General features: G+C 37.5%; 1 protein-coding gene across 2 annotated transcripts in view; it reads left to right on the forward strand.

Moving 5' to 3' along the window:
- Positions 1-19,806, forward strand: part of LOC121319633 (signal peptide, CUB and EGF-like domain-containing protein 1) — a 138,422-nt gene that overhangs the window by 107,739 nt on the left and 10,877 nt on the right. For both annotated transcript variants that reach the window (XM_041257242.1, XM_041257244.1), the window contains 4 exons: positions 11,854-11,970; positions 13,473-13,595; positions 14,243-14,362; positions 17,052-17,144. In XM_041257242.1, the coding sequence (XP_041113176.1) occupies positions 11,854-11,970; positions 13,473-13,595; positions 14,243-14,362; positions 17,052-17,144 (453 nt within the window). The remainder of the gene's footprint in view (positions 1-11,853; positions 11,971-13,472; positions 13,596-14,242; positions 14,363-17,051; positions 17,145-19,806) is intronic.

A 19,806-nucleotide genomic window follows, 5' to 3' on the forward strand; every position in this document is an offset into this window, starting at 1 on the left:
AATCAGTCAATCCAGCAGCGTCCACAAACCCTGGGGGAATTAAAGTAAAATACAATTTTACTGAACAGCCTTGATTGTGCTGACTCCAAAAATGAAATGCTCACATATCCAACTATTTTTTTATGGAGAGGAATCTAACGGGGAGTGGGGCTCATTTGGCTTGAAGAAATCTTGATAGATGCAAATAGATTTAATATAGTCAAGAATTCGTCTTTTTTTATTTGATACTAGCAACAAGGGACTAATGTTACAGTGCTTGCCGCATTCATTATTAAGACGCCAAACATCTTTCTAAGAAAAACTTGCTACACAAGTATGTGTCATCGCAGGCTGCCAGGAATTTGTGTTAACAAGTAATAACTTTGCATACTAACAAAAGGCCAGCCATGTAGAGCATGCGTTGATTTACAAAGAAGGGGCAGACTTCCCAGTCTTTCCTTTTAGATTTTTTAATGGACTACATCAAGCTTTCTTCTCAGATTTTCCAACATGTAAAATAATATGCATTCTGTGGACTTGCTCTGTAAAGCTGTTATAAATTTGAAAGGAAAAGATTTTTACTTTGTTTTCTCCATGATTTGCATAAAAAAGGTAAATGTTCTTCATAAAACAAACAAAAAAAAACAAAACAACAACAACCCACCTAAGAATGTACCTGTGATAAACATGTCTAAAATATATATCTGAACTGGATGTTCAGAGTGGGCACACTGTTCCTAAGATGTGGTCCATATTAGGCTAAGAAACCATGCTGTTGGAACCTCTAAATAAGAGCTGCATATCTAATTGGGAACTGTGTATTGGCTGTCACAGATGACCCAAGCATTTTTTCATTACAGTTTGTTAAACATCACTGCAATTAAACCTAGCATCCAATGACTTGTGTAGCTTCGCACAATCTGTCCTCTGGTTTATGTTTCTTGAACCTCCTGCATGTGCCCTGCTGCTTGAAAGACATATGACTGTTCCGCCTCCGATCTCTAGTTGTGGTTTCTGCTTTCACCACATCCCTACCGCCACAAACACGTCCTGCGGCTGAGCCTGCCTACCATGGTATGTAATGATAGCCAGCAACTGCCTTTTAAGCCTCCTTTCTCTTGTTAAGACAAGGCTGTTTAAAGAATGTGTCCTACACAGTTCATATTCATCAAAGTTTGTTATTCAGTTATATAATTGCATTGAGTTCAGATCCTTTACAGTACTGTACTGTATAAAGTTAGGTATCCACGAATGACTTGCTTGCTCGCACACACTATTTTCGATGTTTATATGCCTGTTTGTCTCTACAATATGAAAGCATTTGAGTCTTATGCTGTAACTTGTGATAGACTTGTTGGATTGGTTTAAAAAAAATGTTTGGAGAATGAAAAATGCAAAATGTCAGCTTGTTATAAAACAGATTTCCCCCAAATCCTGAAACCGTACCCACAGGGTATTTATAGATCAATGTGCTTTATTACTGGAGTGCTTACATTGGCATGATTTACCATGTTAGGCAAACACACTTCACATTTTTGTATAGCTACAGGTTTGCACCTGTGTGTTTATTTATAATGGGCAGTTTTTTTCTTTTGTAGTGGTGTACAAAAGACTTGTGCTGCCATGTGAAAAGCAAGAGAACACAAATAACATGGCACATAACAATACATTAGAAAACTTGTTATGTGAGAAACCCTAGATAAGCTGCATAACAGTTTTATTTTACAATCCACATCAATCATCACAAAAATATAAAACCTTTGGTCACCAGCAATTTTGTTTTTTAATTACTATAGAAAAGAAATGGGCTTATTGTGTACCTGCGGTACTTAAGTTATTTTACCAGCTTTATATAGTGCAGGTATTTCTTTTTTAAGTAATTAGTACCCTGGTTTTATGTGGTCAGAGTGATCTCACTTGACATTCTATTTTAACTACAACCTATTCAGCTTATTTTTCTGCAGGCACACTATTCCACTATTTACATCAGATCTGGAAGAAATTAGACTCGTGCCCTCCTAGTTTTTGTTCAAACTGTACACTGAATTGATTAATTGGACCAATTAAGCTTCTAATAAGGGCTTGATTGGTCTAATTAAGTAATTTAGGGCACAGTTGTAACAAAAGCCAGGAGGGACACTGGCCCTCCAGGACCAGTTTTTGCCACCCCTGGAATAAACACACAGACAGCAATGGGGTATGAAGCTCTGGGGCGCATTTTAATTAAAATAAACAAAAGGTTTTAACAAAATAAAACTCAAAATAAATGGCACATTGGCCAAAACAAAGTCATACACAGACCTGCAACAAGTATCGCTCTGAACTATTGCAATTGTTTTCTTTTAATTTTGATTCTCAGCTCCGTCTTTCTCCCGTTCTTTTTCCCTGAACACGCTCCCCTGCGGGTTTTTATTTGATGTGGCTGTCCTCAAACTGGCAATCAATTATCCAGTGTGAAGACAGACATTCTACACGAGTATTTTCTAGCAAACAAAACATCAATAAATAATAACTAAACAATACGTTCTAAATAATACAGTACAAATACAAAATAATACATATACACAAAGGGGCGGGGGTGTACCCCGTCACACAGGGCCGAGAGCCATCTCAACCAGCCCTCAGTTCCTGCTCTAATCCAGGAAAGCAGTGCCACCTAGCCTGCTACTCGTCTTCCTATCTAGCATGCCATTATGTGTAGAAGTGATTTTGGCAGCTTTCATATCTAATAGTTGACTCACTCTGTAAATTATAGAGGGTGTGGTTTGTGTTTATCTTACACCATCCAGTTCAGGACAAATAAATAATAACAAGAGAACAGACAGAAATTGGAGAATCAGGTCAGATAAATTGCAAAGCAACATTAAATTAAAACAAAGTATGTAACTGGGTTTTATTGAACAATTCATTTGTTTTGTGTATATACTGTATTGGCATTTTTGTGCTGTACTACTATAAGTTAAACCCATTTTAAAAGAACATAATGAGGACCAGTTCTCTAGATGGTGTTCTGACCTAATGAGTCGGTTACAGTGCCTAAGTAAGTATTCACCCCCCTTGGATGTTTTCACGGTTTGTTGTATTACAACCTGAAATCTTGATGCATTTAAATGGGATTTTTCCTTTGATTTACACAACCTACTCAACACTTTGAAGAGTTAAGAGAATTTTTATTGTGAAACAACAGTTAATGAAAAATAAAAAAACCCTGAAATGTCTTGGTTAGATAAGTATTCACCCCCCTGAGACAATATTTGGTAGAATCACCTTTGTCAGCAATTACAGTTGTGAGTCTTTTGGGGTAAGTCTCTACCAGGTTTGCACGTCTGTATCGTGCAATATTTGCCTATACTTCTTAGCAAAATTGTTCAAGCTCTGTCAAGTTGGATGGGGATCAATGTTGGACAGCAATCTTCAAGTCTTGCCATAGATTCAAGTGCGGGCTTTGACTGGGGTGCTGTAGGACATTCACTTTCTTGTTTTTAAGTCACTCCAGTGTCACTTTGGCTGTGTGTTTGGAGTCATTGTCCTGCTGAAAGGTGAATCTTTGTCCCATCTTAAGTCTTTTGCAGACTGAAGCAGGTTTTCCTCAATGATTTGCCTTTATTTAGCTCTATCCATTTTTCTCTCAACCCTGACAAGCCAATAAAAAGCATTCCCATAGTATGATGTGCCACCACCATGCTTCACAGTAGGGATGGTGTTACTTGGGTGGTGTGCTGTGTTGGGTTTGCGCCAGACATAACGCCTTGCATTGAGGCCAAATAGAATCTTTTGCCACCTCTTTTCAGAGTCTCCCACATGCCTTTTTGCAAATTCCAAGCAGGATTTTACATGGGCTTTTTCAGAAATGGCTTCCTTATTGCTAATCTTCCAGACAGGCCAGATTTGTGGAGTACATCAGCTATCGTTGACACATGGACAGTTTCTCCAATCTCAGCCATGGAACACTGAGAGTTGTCATTGGCCTCTTGATGGCTTCTCTGACCAATGACCTTCTTACCCGGCTGCTCAGTTTGGGAGGACGGCCTGCTCTAAGCAGATTCTGGGTGGTGCCGTATACCTTCCATGCCTTAATGATTGACTTGACTGTGCTCCAAGGGATATTCAATGCCTTTGAAATCTTTTTATAACTCCCCTGATTTGTGCCTTTCCACAACTTTATCCTGGAGTTGTTTTGAAAGCTCCTTGGTCTTCATGGTAGTATCTTTGCTTTGAATGCACTACCCAACTATGGGACCTTACAGAGACAGGTGTATTTAATCTGAAATCATGTGATCCACTTTTATTGCACACAGATGGACTCCATTTAATATATTATGTGAATTCTGAAGGCAATTGGTTGCACCTGAGCTTATTTAGGAGTGTCATAGCAAAGGGGGTGAATACTTATCTAATGAAGACTTTTCAGGTTATTATTTTTAACTGATTTGTTTTTTCACCCCCCCCCCCCATTCTTTCACACATTAAAATCATAATTTAAAATAGAAAAATAATAAAACGATACACTCAATATTATAAGTGTATTTTATATTGTACTAATCTGAAACAATGTTATAACAAAAACAGTTTGCTGTTTAAAAAAAAAAAAAAAAAGAAATTTCTTGATTTGACTTTTTCTGAATTGAAAAATTCATCCTTGAATACATTAGTCATGTCCAAATATTATGTAGCTCTGTGATTGTTAACATACCCATTAGCCAGAAATCCAAAGATGTCCTCAGTCGGCAGCATATGTCCTAGTAACCTGCACACTAACTCTGAGCTGGAGTTCTGTATAATCGGATACAATACAGTATGTTATTAGACCATTCATCAGAGCTGTGTGACTTCTCTGCTAAACCCTGTGTGCTCCCAACCAGTGTTAGTGGTCAGACAACTCGTAGCTATTCCTTTAGATATACAGGCAGGCCAGTTCCCAATTAACTGAAAAGTAGCTTCATATTACCATAAAACTAAATAAACACCACCTCTGCCGTTTATTTACAATATGTGCCAGCAGGCCCCGCGCTTATTGGAGACCGGTGCTTATCGAGAAGCCGCTAACACACAGGCTTATAGCAACATCGTAACTCTATTTAAACATTCCAGCAACTTTGTTAACACGTTGTGTGTCAGTGGGAACCAAGTAACAGTTTTGTTTTATTACATTGTATTGTACACCCTCAAGTATAATGCCAAAGTATTATTACAGTCTTTTTTTATATGCACTGGTTAACAAGGATACGGTATGCAAAACAAACAAAAGTACAAATTTGTATTTAAAATCAGTAAATTAGATCTGCCTTTGTTAATGTACTAACCAACTGTGGGACCTCCCAGAGACAGGTATGTTTAACCTGAAATCATGTGAAACACCTTAATTGCACACAGGGGGACTCCATTCAACTAATTATGTGACTTCTAAAGACAGCTGGTTGCACCAGAGCTTATTTAGGTTTGTCATCGCAAAGGGGGTGAATACTTACGCAATCAATTATTTTCTGTTTTATATTTGTAATTAATTTAGAACAATTTGTAGATTTTATATTTCACTTTGACATTATGGACTTTTTTGTGTTGATCAGTGGCAAAAACTCCTAATTAAATCAGTTTTAATTCCATGTTGTAACACAATAAAATGTGGAAAAGTCCAAGGGGGGGTGAATACTATTGAGAGCCACTGTAAACTCCACCAATGTTACTGGCCACTGACTTGTGGTCACTTTAAAAAATGTATTCTGTTAGTCCCTATCTTTATAGGCATGTTTCTGGTTTACTGGAAGCTGCTTTCAAGACCCCTCATGCTATTCAGAAGTGGAGCGGTGTTATTTGTCTGCAGTTAATTGATGCATTAAAGATCATTTTATTAATTTCCTATGACAGCTCCTAAATGTATGAACTTACTTCCAATTTCCTCGAATTAGTATCTGTTTAATTGGAAATAATTAGATTTTCTGCACGGGTCTAATTACCACCAATAATTACAATTTCCTAAGGGCTCGCTCTTTGTCCAAATAACCATTTGTCAGCTCCAGATTCACAGCAAGATACAGAACATCTGTATTCAATGGACCTTCACACCCCCTCCGTTTATTAGGGTTTCATTATCAACATAGTATACAGTACTACTTCAGGATATACAGTATTTTCTTTTAAAGTTTTGTTTTAAGTAGTTAATGACTGCAGCATTTTCTCAATGTTTTTATTCTTCAGTAAACACAAATAATATTTAGTAAACTATAAGTGAAATATAAATCCATAGCATTAAAATGTATCTAAAAATATGTAATTCATGTGTGCATTACTTACATACGCCGATATTTATTTACTAACATTTTTATAGTGCCTTTAGCCAAGACACTTTACAAGTTTAAACTAAATGGTACAGTTAAGAAATATGGGTAAAAAAAAGAATGTAGGTGTATTGGGCTTGGGTGTGGAGACAGATTAGTTGCTTATATGAAGGTAGAGAATCAGAAGCTAGGTCAGGGTCAGGGAAGCAGGGTCAGAACAGGAGGTCAGGGGCCAGGAGTATTAGTAGGATGGGCTAGGGAGAAGAGATGCGTTTTAAGGGAGGTGTGAAAACTACATAATGTGGCTGACAGTTTTATGATAAGTGGAAGTCTATTCCAATGAAGGGGAGCAAGAGGGGAAAGGGAACGGAAACGGGATTGGGCTCAGGGCGAGGGTAGGACAGAGAGGGACAATAGGGATTGGGAGCGTAAGTGCAACCAGATAAATTGGTGGAAGGCTATGGAGAAAATTATACACAAGGGTAATTAATTTGAACAGGCAATGTTAATAGACAGTTGCAAGGGTCCAAGGACAGAGACCTGGGGACACTGACAGTATTTGGTAGAGCCACCTTTCACTGCAATAACAGCTTTAAGTCTTTTGGGGTAAGTATGTACCAGCTTTGCACACAGTGTCGGAGTGATTTTGGCCCATTCTTCTTGGCAGATTTGCTCCAGGTTGTTCAAGTTGGTTGGACGACGCTTGTGGACTGCAATTTTCAAATAGTGCCACAGATTCTCAATGGGATTGAGATCAGGACTTTGACTGGGCCACTGTAGGACATTCACCTTTTTGTTCTTGAGCCACTCCAATGTTGCTTTGGCCTTGTGCTTGGGATCATTGTCCTGCTGAAAGGTGAATTTCCTCCGAAGCTTCAGATTTTTAGTGGACTGAAGCAGATTCTCTTGCAGTATTTTCCTGTATTTTTTCCCCATCCGTTCTTCCTTAAATTGTAACAAGATGCCCAGTCCCTGCTGATGAGAAGTATCCACACAGCCTGATGCTTCCACCACCATACTTCACTGTAGGGATGGTGTGTCTTGAGGCATGGGCAGTGTTAGGTTTGCGCCACACATATTGCTTTGAGTTTTGGCCAAAAAGCTCTATCTTGGTCTCATCTGACCACAAAACCTTTTCCCACATTGCAGCTGGGTCACTCTCATACTTTCTGGCAAACTCCAGACGTGCTTCCAGATGGTACTTTTTGAGAAACGGCTTCTTTCTTGCCACCCTCCCATACAGGCCAGTGTTATGCAGAGCTCTTGATATGGTTGACTGGTGCACCATTACTCCACTCCCAGCCACTGAACTCTGTAGCTCCTTCAAAGTGATTGTTGGCCTCTCTGTGGCTTTTCTCACAAGACTCCTTCTTGTTTGAGCGCTGTTTTGAGGGACGGCCTTTTCTTGGCAGTGCCTGGGTGGTGTGATGCAGCTTCCACTTCTTGATTATTGATCCAACTGTGCTCACTGGGATATCCAAACACTTGGATATTATTTTGTACCCTTTCCCTAATATATGCATTTGTATTACTTTATCTCTAACTTCTGTAGAATGCTCTTTGGTCTTCATTTTCCTTCAGATACACAGCCTTACCAATGATCCTTCAACAGTGGGGTTTTTATCCAGAAAATGTGACAGCAACTGTAATGGTTCACAGGTGGAGGCCAATGGTAAGGTAATTGTGTCCTTGTTAAGGCAATTTCTTTCATTGGTGCAAACTGGGAGCTTCCACAGTACAGGGGTTGAATACTTATGCAAGCAAGATATTTCAGTTTTTTATTTTTCTTAAAAATATTTCCCAACATAAAACCAATGTCACCTTACAATAATTGATTTTGAGTTTAAGTGTTTTAAAATAAAATATCGAACAGAACGAAATTTCAATGTACCATTTGTAATTCAGTAATATGAGAGAATTGGTCAGGGGTCTGAATACTTTTGCAAGGCACTGTATATATATATATATATATATATATATATATATATATATATATAGTAAATATATAGATATGATATATATTATATATTTTAAATTATATATTTTGTGAATATTTGTTATCATAACATTTGTATAACAATAATATTTGTAGGTATCCGTAGGTATCAACTCCCAAAGATTAGGGTCGCTCTTCCACATACATATATATATATAATATAGTTTATTAAAGGTATCAACTCCCAAAGATTAGGGTCGCTCTTCCACATACATATATATATATAATATAGTTTATTAAACTGAACCCTTTAAGTCTTAGTAAATCAGGGTGCAGGTGGCTTAGATATAGTCTCAAATTGAAACCTCAAACATCAAAATAAATCAATATATGTGACAGGCATCCTGGGGTTGAAAGATTTAAAGTTATAAACTGCTACCAGCTGTTGAATCTGTGAAACATGACCCGCAGTAGACAGTGTTCATTTCAGGGAGTAGTAATGCACAAGGCAGGTGATTAACAAGGTGCTGCAGGTTTGAAGGTTTTATTTATATTATTTTTCAATAGTTAAATTTTACTAAAGAGCAATGGATCTAAATTATGCTGGCATTATAATGTTTAAAATAAAAACCTTCTTCAAGTTTTTTTCAGATTTTTACACAGATTACACATTATAAACACCTAAACTGCTGAATGTTCGATTTTCTTAACATACTGGCCTTTACTTACTATTTAAACTGTCAATATTAGATCCATTTCCATGTATATCAATTCACTATACCTGGGAGTTTACAAAATTCATTTGAATTATGCTTATAAGAAGATAAGATGACTACCATTTTCAAACTTTTTTTTTTTTATTCAACATGCAATTTATTTCTAAAAGAAAATGTCTTGTAAATGTGGGTAAGACATTGATTGTTTCCTCCTCTCAGTTTCACAGGCTTGTTGGCTTAATGTCATGATGGAAAAGACAGCTGCCACCTGTAAACAAATTACTGAAAAGTATCCTTTACGGGTTAATGCAGAGATCACCAACAAGGATTAAACCCACGGATATTTCAGTTCCAGTGTGTGCCAGTTAGGTGTCACTGTGTTATTAGGCCATTCTGTTTGATGTAGCCAGCATCGTGTGTGTGGGGGATGAAATTGCCCATAACTACTATATTTAGAAATAAATCAAATGATTTGTGAGAGCTTTGAACCCATTGCTAGTGAATCAGTATGCTGGTGAAAGTGTGTGATGTAGGTAAAGCCCTCTTACTGTGCTGAACTTCAAATTAGAGGTATGATAAAGATGACCACTTATTATCTCATCCTTGGCAAATCATTACAGCATTATTAGGATGGTCCCGTTGATGATAACTTTATAAAGGCAATGATGCACAAAGAAGAAAGCCCTAAAGTATGCGTGGGGTTGTGATTGCATTTTAGTTTCCTGTGCCAACTCTGATCACTCCACTTGACAAGTCAACAGGACAGGAAAGGAGTTGTATTTAGAAATGTACTAGGTGTTTTTTTTCACCAAAAAGCTCTCAAATACCGCCCCAGCTTTTATATGGCCTAAGATGACACAGTAAATTTTGCCAAGTTTGTGATGTGGCCTACTATCTACTGAGGCCTTAACTGAAACACAGACCTCCATACATGAAAGTCACTGTGCCACCTGTTAAGAATGATTCTGGTGCAGTCTTGTTGGAGATTGTGAGGCATGCAGATTACAGAAATCCTCAATAAGTTATCCCCAAAAGCACAAACGATGATGATGAAGAAAGGTACAGGTTTTGAACCTAAACTTTCCACCCCTTAGATTTAAGCTCTTCGCCCATAAGTAAATGTGCTTGTAATTAAAAAACAAGACAATCAGCCTTTTTAGGTTTGAAATGGAGCTTGCAGGGGGAGAAAGAAAATTAGGTTTAATTGTATTTCACATAATTATGTCTTACAAGAACCAGATCATTATGCATTCATTTACAGGAGACCCACATAGCTGATTTCATTAAAGTAAATAAAACAGACCCCTACTATTAGCCCCAGTGAGAAGGCGGCGATGCTCTAAACTAAAAGGTTATAGATGGAGAACATTTTATACCACTCATGCCACTAAATTTCCTTGAGTTATTTTAATGCATTCTATTGTTACGCATACTGTGTATCATTTAAAAACACTATTTATAAAAAAATGATGTTCACAGAATACAAAATACAGATATTTTAAGAGGGAAGTAAAATGTGATCTACATTTTTACTAAGATGAGACTTTACAAAACACTGTGTATAAAGAATGCACTTCTCTGCACCACCCAGCTCACCTGTCAGATAGACTCCGTACTGCCTCCTCTGTACTGCATATGAATTCCTTTACTTAGAATTCCAAACATAAGTGAGCAAAAATATTGTATTAAACCAGACAATGGTCCGCTAGTGAAGTGAAAATAAGTTGTTATTTCTGTTTGATTCATATTTTATTTATCCAGGTGTAGCCTGCATGGGGGAAGGCAGCAGCAAGGCTGATTTGTGACTTAATCACACACGAAGACATAAACCCGATATACGCTCCTTGTAAAGGAGCCGGCTCTTTTGTACAGCAGTATTGGTGCTATGCTTTAGTGCGAGAGGTCCCGGGTTCGCACCCCTCCTCAACCTGTGTATGGATTGCCTTGCCCTTTGTTATGCGCCTGCCTGCGTTAACTGAGTTTAATGCGGTACACAGGCATTAAAAAAACAGGCTAAGATGTTCAAGGCCCCTAACTGTAATTTGAAGATTAAAACTGTGGACACTACCATCACTCCAGTTAAACATAGTTGATCACCACGTCTGGAGTTTATAAAAGAGTCTTCATGTGTGGGCTAGGGGGGTGGTGTGGTGCCTCACGGGACTAAGCTGTCATATTTCTTTCTGTTCACCTCCAGCAGTTGAAACCACAGATGGGCAGATTAACCATTTCATGTCAAGGGCTTTTCAGGCACTGATCGCAGATGCTGGTGACAGTTGTATACTATTTACTGATTATAATTAGAGTCCTAGCTAGTTTAGACAGTTTGGGTGAAATATCTTGAGCATCAAAGGCGTCTTGGGTCTGCATTGGCTGCACAGATTAAATAATTATAATTATAAAGGAGTTAGTGTAAAGCCTAGCAGATCCTTCTACTGACACGGCATTGCAATTGAGTTTAGAAAGATGTGGGGCACTATATTGTTTGATTGAAAGATGCTAAAAATAAATTAAAATAAACTATACAGTATTTTACACATGAAGACGGCAACATTTTTATTTGGAGTTGGAGTTTCCAGTATACATGAAAAATGGTTCAACCTAAAGCTAAAACTCTTAAATATAAAAATAAAATTAGGAAAACAAACATGATTACTAGCATGGTAATGCTATATGATTACAGCCCAACGGTGCTGGCTACTGTAAGGCACCGTTAGAGTGTCCACTCACATATCTCCAAGCACATCTTAATCTTGACCTGAGGACCCCATGCTAGCTGAGACTACCAACACAATGTTGTGACTCAACTGAAGCAATTTAATGCCACCCCTTGTCCCCTAAAATCAATTCAGTCAATATTGTATTAAAGTGTACCTGGACTCAGAGAGAAAATAATATGTCCTTGTGTCTTGTCTTGTCATCTTGAATTTGTTCATTTCTCTTCCAGATATTGATGAGTGCTCTTTCGAAAGAACATGTGACCATACGTGTATTAACTACCCAGGGAGTTTTGAATGCCTGTGTCACAAAGGTTACACGCTCTATGGACAGACGCACTGTGGAGGTGGGTATTGGAAAAAGAAATATATTGAGGCCAGTGTATGAGGATTTCTTGCATTATTTGACAGTGCTTTAAAATAACATTGAGAATAAATTGTAATAATACCAGACCACATTCTCCAGTTGTGCAATTCATAGTTTTTTGTGCATATGTCTGCATTAACTATATAAAGAATGCTAGCTTGCACCCTTCTGCTAACAAAACCACTCCTGAGTCTGCTTTGGCTAGCCAATGCAAAATATAAAGTGTGGTCTATAAATGTCTCATCCAAATTTGTGCCTTAACAGTGTTATTTCTTTGCTGAATTAAGTATTGCATTTCTTTGGAAAAACAGTAGCACATTCTTGTGTGTCACTTATCAATGGTTAGCTTGTTTCACCGATAAGCCTTTATATCAAACTAATGGCAAAACCACTTCTGGTGTTGAGTCTATGCTAATGCACAAACTGATCAGTAGAATGCAGCAAACACACACACAGAAAAAATCTGGAATAGCCCTAATGTTTTAAGAAACTGTGAGGAAGAACTGTGTGCGGATACTGTATCTTTTATTGGAAAGCAAAGCACCATGGCGGCTGGGTTGAGCTTTTTTTTTTTTTTTTTTTTTAAATCATCTGTAGCACTTACTCAGCACACTCCAGTAAGTCTGAATAGGGTTATAGCCTTTGTCTGCGATGAAACAAACATTTAACTGTCAAATGCTTTGAAGCTAGAACTGGAGTTGTGACATCTTGGGCTGAAGCGTTTGCAGCAATTGATTCCAGTGTTCTGCCTAACTGAATAACAATGTGCATATTCTTGATTAGAACTCCCATAGCAATAGACTAAACAGGTAATGCCTTAAGGACAACTAATTAGTGACTTCACAAACCACCATGGTATGTAAAGTACTAACTTTTGATTGCAACACAGCATGACTGGATTCATTCTGTTTTCTTAGTAGCAAAGTATTGCCAGAACGAGGGCATTATTTATTCTAGTCATTTTTCTTACTATTTTACTGCCATCTTAGAAAGATCTTTTCTATAGTTGTCTAATAAAAAATAACTGCTCAAGGGGTATAAGTAGAATTGCCAAACACATTTCACATATAATGGCCCTGTTTTAATCACTGTTGTACCAAACCAAAGTCTGTAGACTATGAGAGAGTTCACTTTGCCAAGGTGTACAAGAATATTATCACTATTAGGGTTGGGTGTTATTTATATAAACCAATTTAGTACCAATTTTAGAAATGCATTTCAGTGTAAGGTTGGAGCAAAGGTTGTCAAATGGGTATATTTTTAGGAAAACCACTTACTCTCAGTTGAATTTTCTTATGTGTGATATAACAATGTCCAATGAAACAGCCCCTACAACCTTCTCATCCAATAGTCTTTATTAGGTATAGTGTATATATGTCCCAGTGTTGCTCTAACAGTGCTGCTGTGTACGTGTAATGAACAGGTGATTACATGTCTGTTGGTTAAGCAGTTGTGAAGGTGGTTGTATCAATGTTTTTTCAGATATTGATGAATGCAGTATTAATAATGGCAGTTGTGAGCATGGGTGTGTAAACACAGTGGGTAGCTACGAATGTCTCTGCCCGTCTGGGGTGAAGCTACACTGGAACAAGAAGGATTGTCTTGGTAAGTATTTTGTCTCTTTTGAACACAGCCTTTTAGTTAAACATGTTTTCCTGTTTGTACAGTAGTAGTTTTTGTTTTTGTGGTATGTACCACATACATCTGAAAGTACTATTTGTGTTTCAGTTTGAAAATGGTAAATACAATCCCAATGCAATTTTAAGCTCTCCCACGGATTTCCTTGGCCTCCCTTTATGGTTGTGCTAACATCAAAATACAACAGCAAATAGACCTTTGGAAAGAACAGTCTTAAAGACTTCCTAGTGGGAGGAAGTCCAGTCTCTTTCAATGCTACTCCAGCTGTAGAGGTTGGATACTTTGAAGTATTTAAGAGGGAAGTGCCAGTAGGGGGATTGTACAATACATCCCAATTAGTCATAATGTATATCAGCAATAGTTTGAATGTAACAATATATTAAGGTTGGAATGAGAAACAGGACATTATTACTATATTTATTTCTACTTTTTAGTTTCCAAATAACACTTTATGCACTTTATAAAAGCCAACCTCTCCTTAGCATTTTAAACCTGTGCGTTATCTCAGCACATCATTCCTAGAATCACTGCCACCCTGCTTTATTCAGAAGGCCTACAGTACAAAACTGATCTGGTCACATCTTCTTGGTTATGTAACCCTCACTCTTTCTCAGAGGTGATGCAATGTCTCCCGGGCGCCAAGCCTGTCCCCAAGGCACAGCTCATCTGTGCCAAGACTGGAGGAGTGGAGAGCTGTTCATTGTCCTGCCCATCCAACGCACTGTTTGTTGCAGGTCAGTACCGGCTTCTGTAACCGTAGATAGGTGCTGTTGAAATGTTAAAATGACCTGAACAAGATCAATTTTACTTGCATGTGTTCATGTCATGATGAATCTGATCAGCCTCAAAGCGTTTAATTATTTTAGAAGTGGCTGCATTCAGATTGAATTGAAAGGCATTCCATAATGCTGTAATGGCCCTGGTTAAACTGTAGTTGTTGTTTTTTAAAAAAAAGTTATATGGTATTCATATAACTATCATGTTGTAACAATCTGCAACCACCAGCCTTAGAAAAGCTTCTATAGTAAAAACATATCAAAGTGTAATAAAGCATAGAGAAAGCATGGCAAAGCATGGGTTAGCAATGTGGCAGGATGACAGTAGTCAAGGTTGGGCACCCCTTGAGTTTAGAGGGTCACCAGCACACTGAGGTTTAGTGCTTTAGCTAGCAGGCAATCCTTTTAAGACACTTTACTGACAACTGAGATGTAAGCAGACTTAGTGTTACTGAATAGGCTGTAGGATTTAAAACCTGTGCTACTTTCCTTACTTTCCTGCTTTGATGTATGTTACCTATATGGTAATTACCTATATGGTAACAGGGTACTGGGAGACAGTCAACATGGTTTTAGGAAAGGGAGATCGTGCCTAACTAACTTGCTTGATTTTTTTGAGGATGCAACATCGATAATGGATAATTGCAAAGCATATGACATGGTTTATTTAGATTTCCAGAAAGCTTTTGACAAAGTCCCGCACAAAAGATTAATTCTCAAACTGAACGCAGTTGGGATTCAAGGAAACACATGTACATGGATTAGGGAGTGGTTAACATGTAGAAAACAGAAAGTACTGATTAGAGGAAAAACCTCAGAATGGAGTGTGGTAACCAGCGGTGTACCACAGGGATCAGTATTAGGTCCTCTGCTATTCCTAATCTACATTAATGATTTAGATTCTGGTATAGTAAGCAAACTTGTTAAATTTGCAGACGACACAAAAGTAGGAGGAGTGGCAAACACTGTTGCAGCAGCAAAGGTCATTCAAAATGATCTAGACAAGATTCAGAACTGGGCAGATACATGGCAAATGACATTTAATAGAGAAAAGTGTAAGGTACTGCACGCAGGAAATAAAAATGTACATTATAAATATCATATGGGAGATATTGAAATTGGAGAAGGAATCTATGAAAAAGACCTAGGAGTTTTTGTTGACTCAGAAATGTCTTCATCTAGGCAATGTGGGGAAGCTATAAAAAAGGCTAACAAGATACTCGGATACATTGTGAAAAGTGTTGAATTTAAATCAAGGGAAGTAATGTTAAAACTGTACAATCTAGTAAGCATCTTGAATACAGTTCTGGTCACCTCGCTATAAAAAAGATATTGCTGCTCTAGAAAGAGTGCAAAGAAGAGCGACCAGAATTATTCCGGGCTTAAAAGGCATGTCATATGCAGACAGGCTAAAAGAATTGAATCTGTTCAGTCTTGAACAAAGAAGACTACGTGGCGACCTAATTCAAGCATTCAAAATTCTAAAAGGTATTGACAGTGTCGACGCAAGGGACTTTTTCAGCCTGAAAAAAGAAACAAGGACCAGGGGTCACAAATGGAGTTTAGAAAAAGGGGCATTCAGAACAGAAAATAGGAGACACTTTTTTACACAGAGAATTGTGAGGGTCTGGAATCAACTCCCCAGTAATGTTGTTGAAGCTGACACCCTGGGATCCTTCAAGAAGCTGCTTGATGAGATTTTGGGATCAATAAGCTACTAACAACCAAACGAGCAAGATGGGCCGAATGGCCTCCTCTCGTTTGTAAACTTTCTTATGTTCTTATGTTCTTATGTATTCCTGCAAAATCTTTTTTCAACATAATCGTGATAGTTTTTATATTTGTATTAACATATCCCATGCCATAAATCATCTCAACAGTAATGCATCAGGTCTTCCTGTCAAAATGTCTTCTGAATTCACAACAGCTTTCAACTAACATGTTCAAACATTTCATTGCTTCTCGATTCCTCTCCCAAAATTCAGCATGAAATGTTTTGATTGAACAGGTTGGATTGAAGCAGCTGATGTTGTGAATTCAGCAGACATTTTGACAGGAAGACCTTATGCATAACATGATGTGAAACCAAAATAACTGGTCAAAACTGATTTATGACCAAAGATATGTTAATAAAATATGAAAACAATCACGATTATGTTGAAAAAAATATTTAATATGTACAACAAATCAGAAAGCTAGGGAGAGTAATGTTTAGTAACACTTTTAACTTTCCACCTGTCTAGGTGCTGGCTGTTTGAATAGCTTAGCTTCTACTGACACCTGGTGGTCTAATTAAAAAAAAACAAAAAACAAACAAAAAAAAAAACAATAATTTCCATGTGAAAAAACAAACAAACAAATAAATAAATAAATAAGTGGAGCTTAAAATAGCTGATCTTACCTGCAACCCAGTATTAATCAACATATTTCCTAGTGATTAGTCTAAGGGTTATATTGTAAATCTGAGTTACAGTAATTCATTTTTTAATTTTTTTAATTCTAATAAGAAATTATTTCATTTTCAACTTCAAGTCTCAATTCTGAGTTAAACCTTGACAAAATGTTAGGCTAAAGTCAGATTTATAAGCTTTAACGCTGTACTTCACACCCTCACTTAGTGTATGGCTCTCCTCTCCTCTCTCCTCAGACTCTGAAAACAGTTACACTTTAAGCTGTGGCGTTCCAGGACAGATGACAAAATCTCCAAATAATCGGAACAACACCTTACTCACCTGTGGAGGTACAGTTGGCTTCAGCCCCCCACTGTTCTTATTTGAACTTTTACCTTACATATTTTGATTGTATGTTTTGAAGTTATTAACATAATGTTCTTAAGGGCAATCACTGTTATGTATTTATTCAAGACACAAGTGTGATGCATTAGAATCCCTACACAAAAAGGTTTACAAGTGTGGGATAAAATAATTAAAAAATATTGTCCTCTTTAGCCAGAATGATGCACTGGCTGCTTGTAGTGGCCTGATTTGAATGAAGGCCTCGCTGACCTCTCCACAGGACAGTGCTTGTCACACTGTAAACGATCCGTTCAGGCCAGGTGTGAATGTTCAACTCTCTGAGCCCCCAGCTCCTGTTGTACTTTGTTACAGCCTGTTTGTTACAGCTGGAGACGTCTCTATACTCCAAACTCCTGCAGACCTTGCTGATTTCAAGAAAACCATTTATTTTTTCTAATGTAATGAGCAGTGTTCGCACTGCTGTTCCGAATCATGACCCCCGTCGGAGAGATGAGATTAAAAGCTCTATAACCACACCTTCAGACAGGGTTGCAGTTTGTGTGGTTGCCGGTTTTTCTGTGAGGGAAAAAAATCCCTTTATAGGTTTGATTTTGGTTGTACACATGGCAAAACTACAACGCAATGTGACACAATTGGTACAGCGCATCAAAAAGAGAGACCAAGTATTAGAGGGGTATGGAGACTTCACCCCCCAAAAGGGAGGTCCCTCCAGGATAGGCTTGAGGCATGATCCAATAGTTAGGACTCACACTAGCTACTGCATCCCTGCGGTGTGGATAAATAAAGCAGACTTTAGTAGAGCTTTGTCAGTATGATGTCAGTAGTATACATGCTAATTGTTTCAACAGGGCAACATATAAAAGAGAATCCTTTAATTAAATGATGCACATGACACAATCCCGTTTTTTTTTTTAAAGAAAAGGGATTATCATGACTGTGTGAAATAGTGCTGTATAAAATGTAAATATATTCTTTTGATTATCCGTGAATTGTCTTTTGCACTGGCAACATTTATCATTTATAAGTATTTATCTTTTTACAGGCCACTAAAATGGGAGGCATGTTATTAAACTAAAACATAGCAAGAAACTCCAGTAAGGTTATGCTGTGCATTTTGAACAGTGATTTAGCTATTTCATATTAGTGGCAGTTCATGTAAAATTGTCAAGTGTAACAATTACTGGCAAATACCTAGCGATTAAAAAGAAGCTCAGCAGCAGTTTCATTCTAAATTAAAATGAAATATTCTTCTAAATTGTAAGTCCCTTTTTATTAAAGCAATAAATAATAGGCAGGGGTAGTTTTTTTTCAAACGTGAAACCATTTAGATGGCCAAATCATTTTTTTTTTTTTATAATGTCAGGATGATTATAACATAATTGTATTTCAAATAGAATAAAATACTGTACTTGGAACGCTAAAGGGCGCTGGTATTTGCATAATTGGGACACGGCTAATTTGTTTTATGTAATGAGCCATTTAATTTGACATAAGAAAGTGAGCTGGTCTGAAGTATTTGCTATTCAAGTTGAACATCTGTCTCCCTTGGATCGTTGCCAGTGAACTTGATCTTGACTTTTCAGTCCAGTCAAGTTGCTATAACCCACAATCTCATCCCAATCTCCAGTTATTCCTGGAAAGGAGGCCAAATTGTAAAGTATAATTTCATTGCAATGGAATGGCCTGGCACCTGTTTAAAGATAGCATTAAAAACAGGTATTTGTTTATTTTCAGTATTACTACCATTAAGGCAGACTTGATGAATACCATCATTTAAACTTTTGCTATATAGTGACGGGCACTTTTTATTTGAAATTGTATAGGTTTAACAAGAAAGACGATTGGATCAATCTATGCTGGTTAAGCCACCAATCTATTTTTACAGCACTAGGGAAAAACATTGAATTGCATCAACCAACTATCTGTCTAGGCTGATCCCAGGATTACCCCTAAAAATAGGTTGCTAATGTAGGTGGATTCCCTGGTACTGTAAAATGCTCTAAAAAAAACTGCAGTTGTAACTAAATATATACAGTAAAGTGAACCCAACTCACTTATATATAAAGAAAGTAACCCAGGTCAATAGCTCAAATTTAGCACACAGAGAACAAGTGGAAGCTGGGTAAAACTAAGATTAGAACAGAATGTTTCTGATTCTGTCCTATTAAAGTAGATCTCTTAGTAAGGCCAATGGTTTCCTATACAGCAGTGAGCCTAACATCCTCAGTTTGTTCGCAGACTGTTCTTATGTTCTTATGCTGGTAGGGTGTATAGACACAATGTTGATGCTGCATCTCAGTCAAACAACAGCTTGACAACTTCTAGTAAAAACCACACCAGGTTCTGGTAGCAAGATTATGACACTGATTCATAATCCAGTCATCAAAGTTTTTAGTTGAATATGTACCTTCTGAAGATTCTTAAGAGCTAAACATTAATGCGCAAATTCTGAGCACACACAAGGTCCAGCAACAGTAGTGCACAGAATGCACAACAATACCGTGAAACGCCCCATATCTTTTACATAATAATATTCTAAAAGCATGCAATATGTAGTGGCTTCTGATATGTGGAAAAATGAATGTATGCAGTATTTTGAGTTACTGTACGATGTGACTTGTAGTAATGTAATTATTTATGGCTAGT

The sequence above is a fragment of the Polyodon spathula genome, chromosome 8, assembly GCF_017654505.1.
Source record: "Polyodon spathula isolate WHYD16114869_AA chromosome 8, ASM1765450v1, whole genome shotgun sequence".
Lineage (NCBI taxonomy): Eukaryota > Metazoa > Chordata > Actinopteri > Acipenseriformes > Polyodontidae > Polyodon > Polyodon spathula.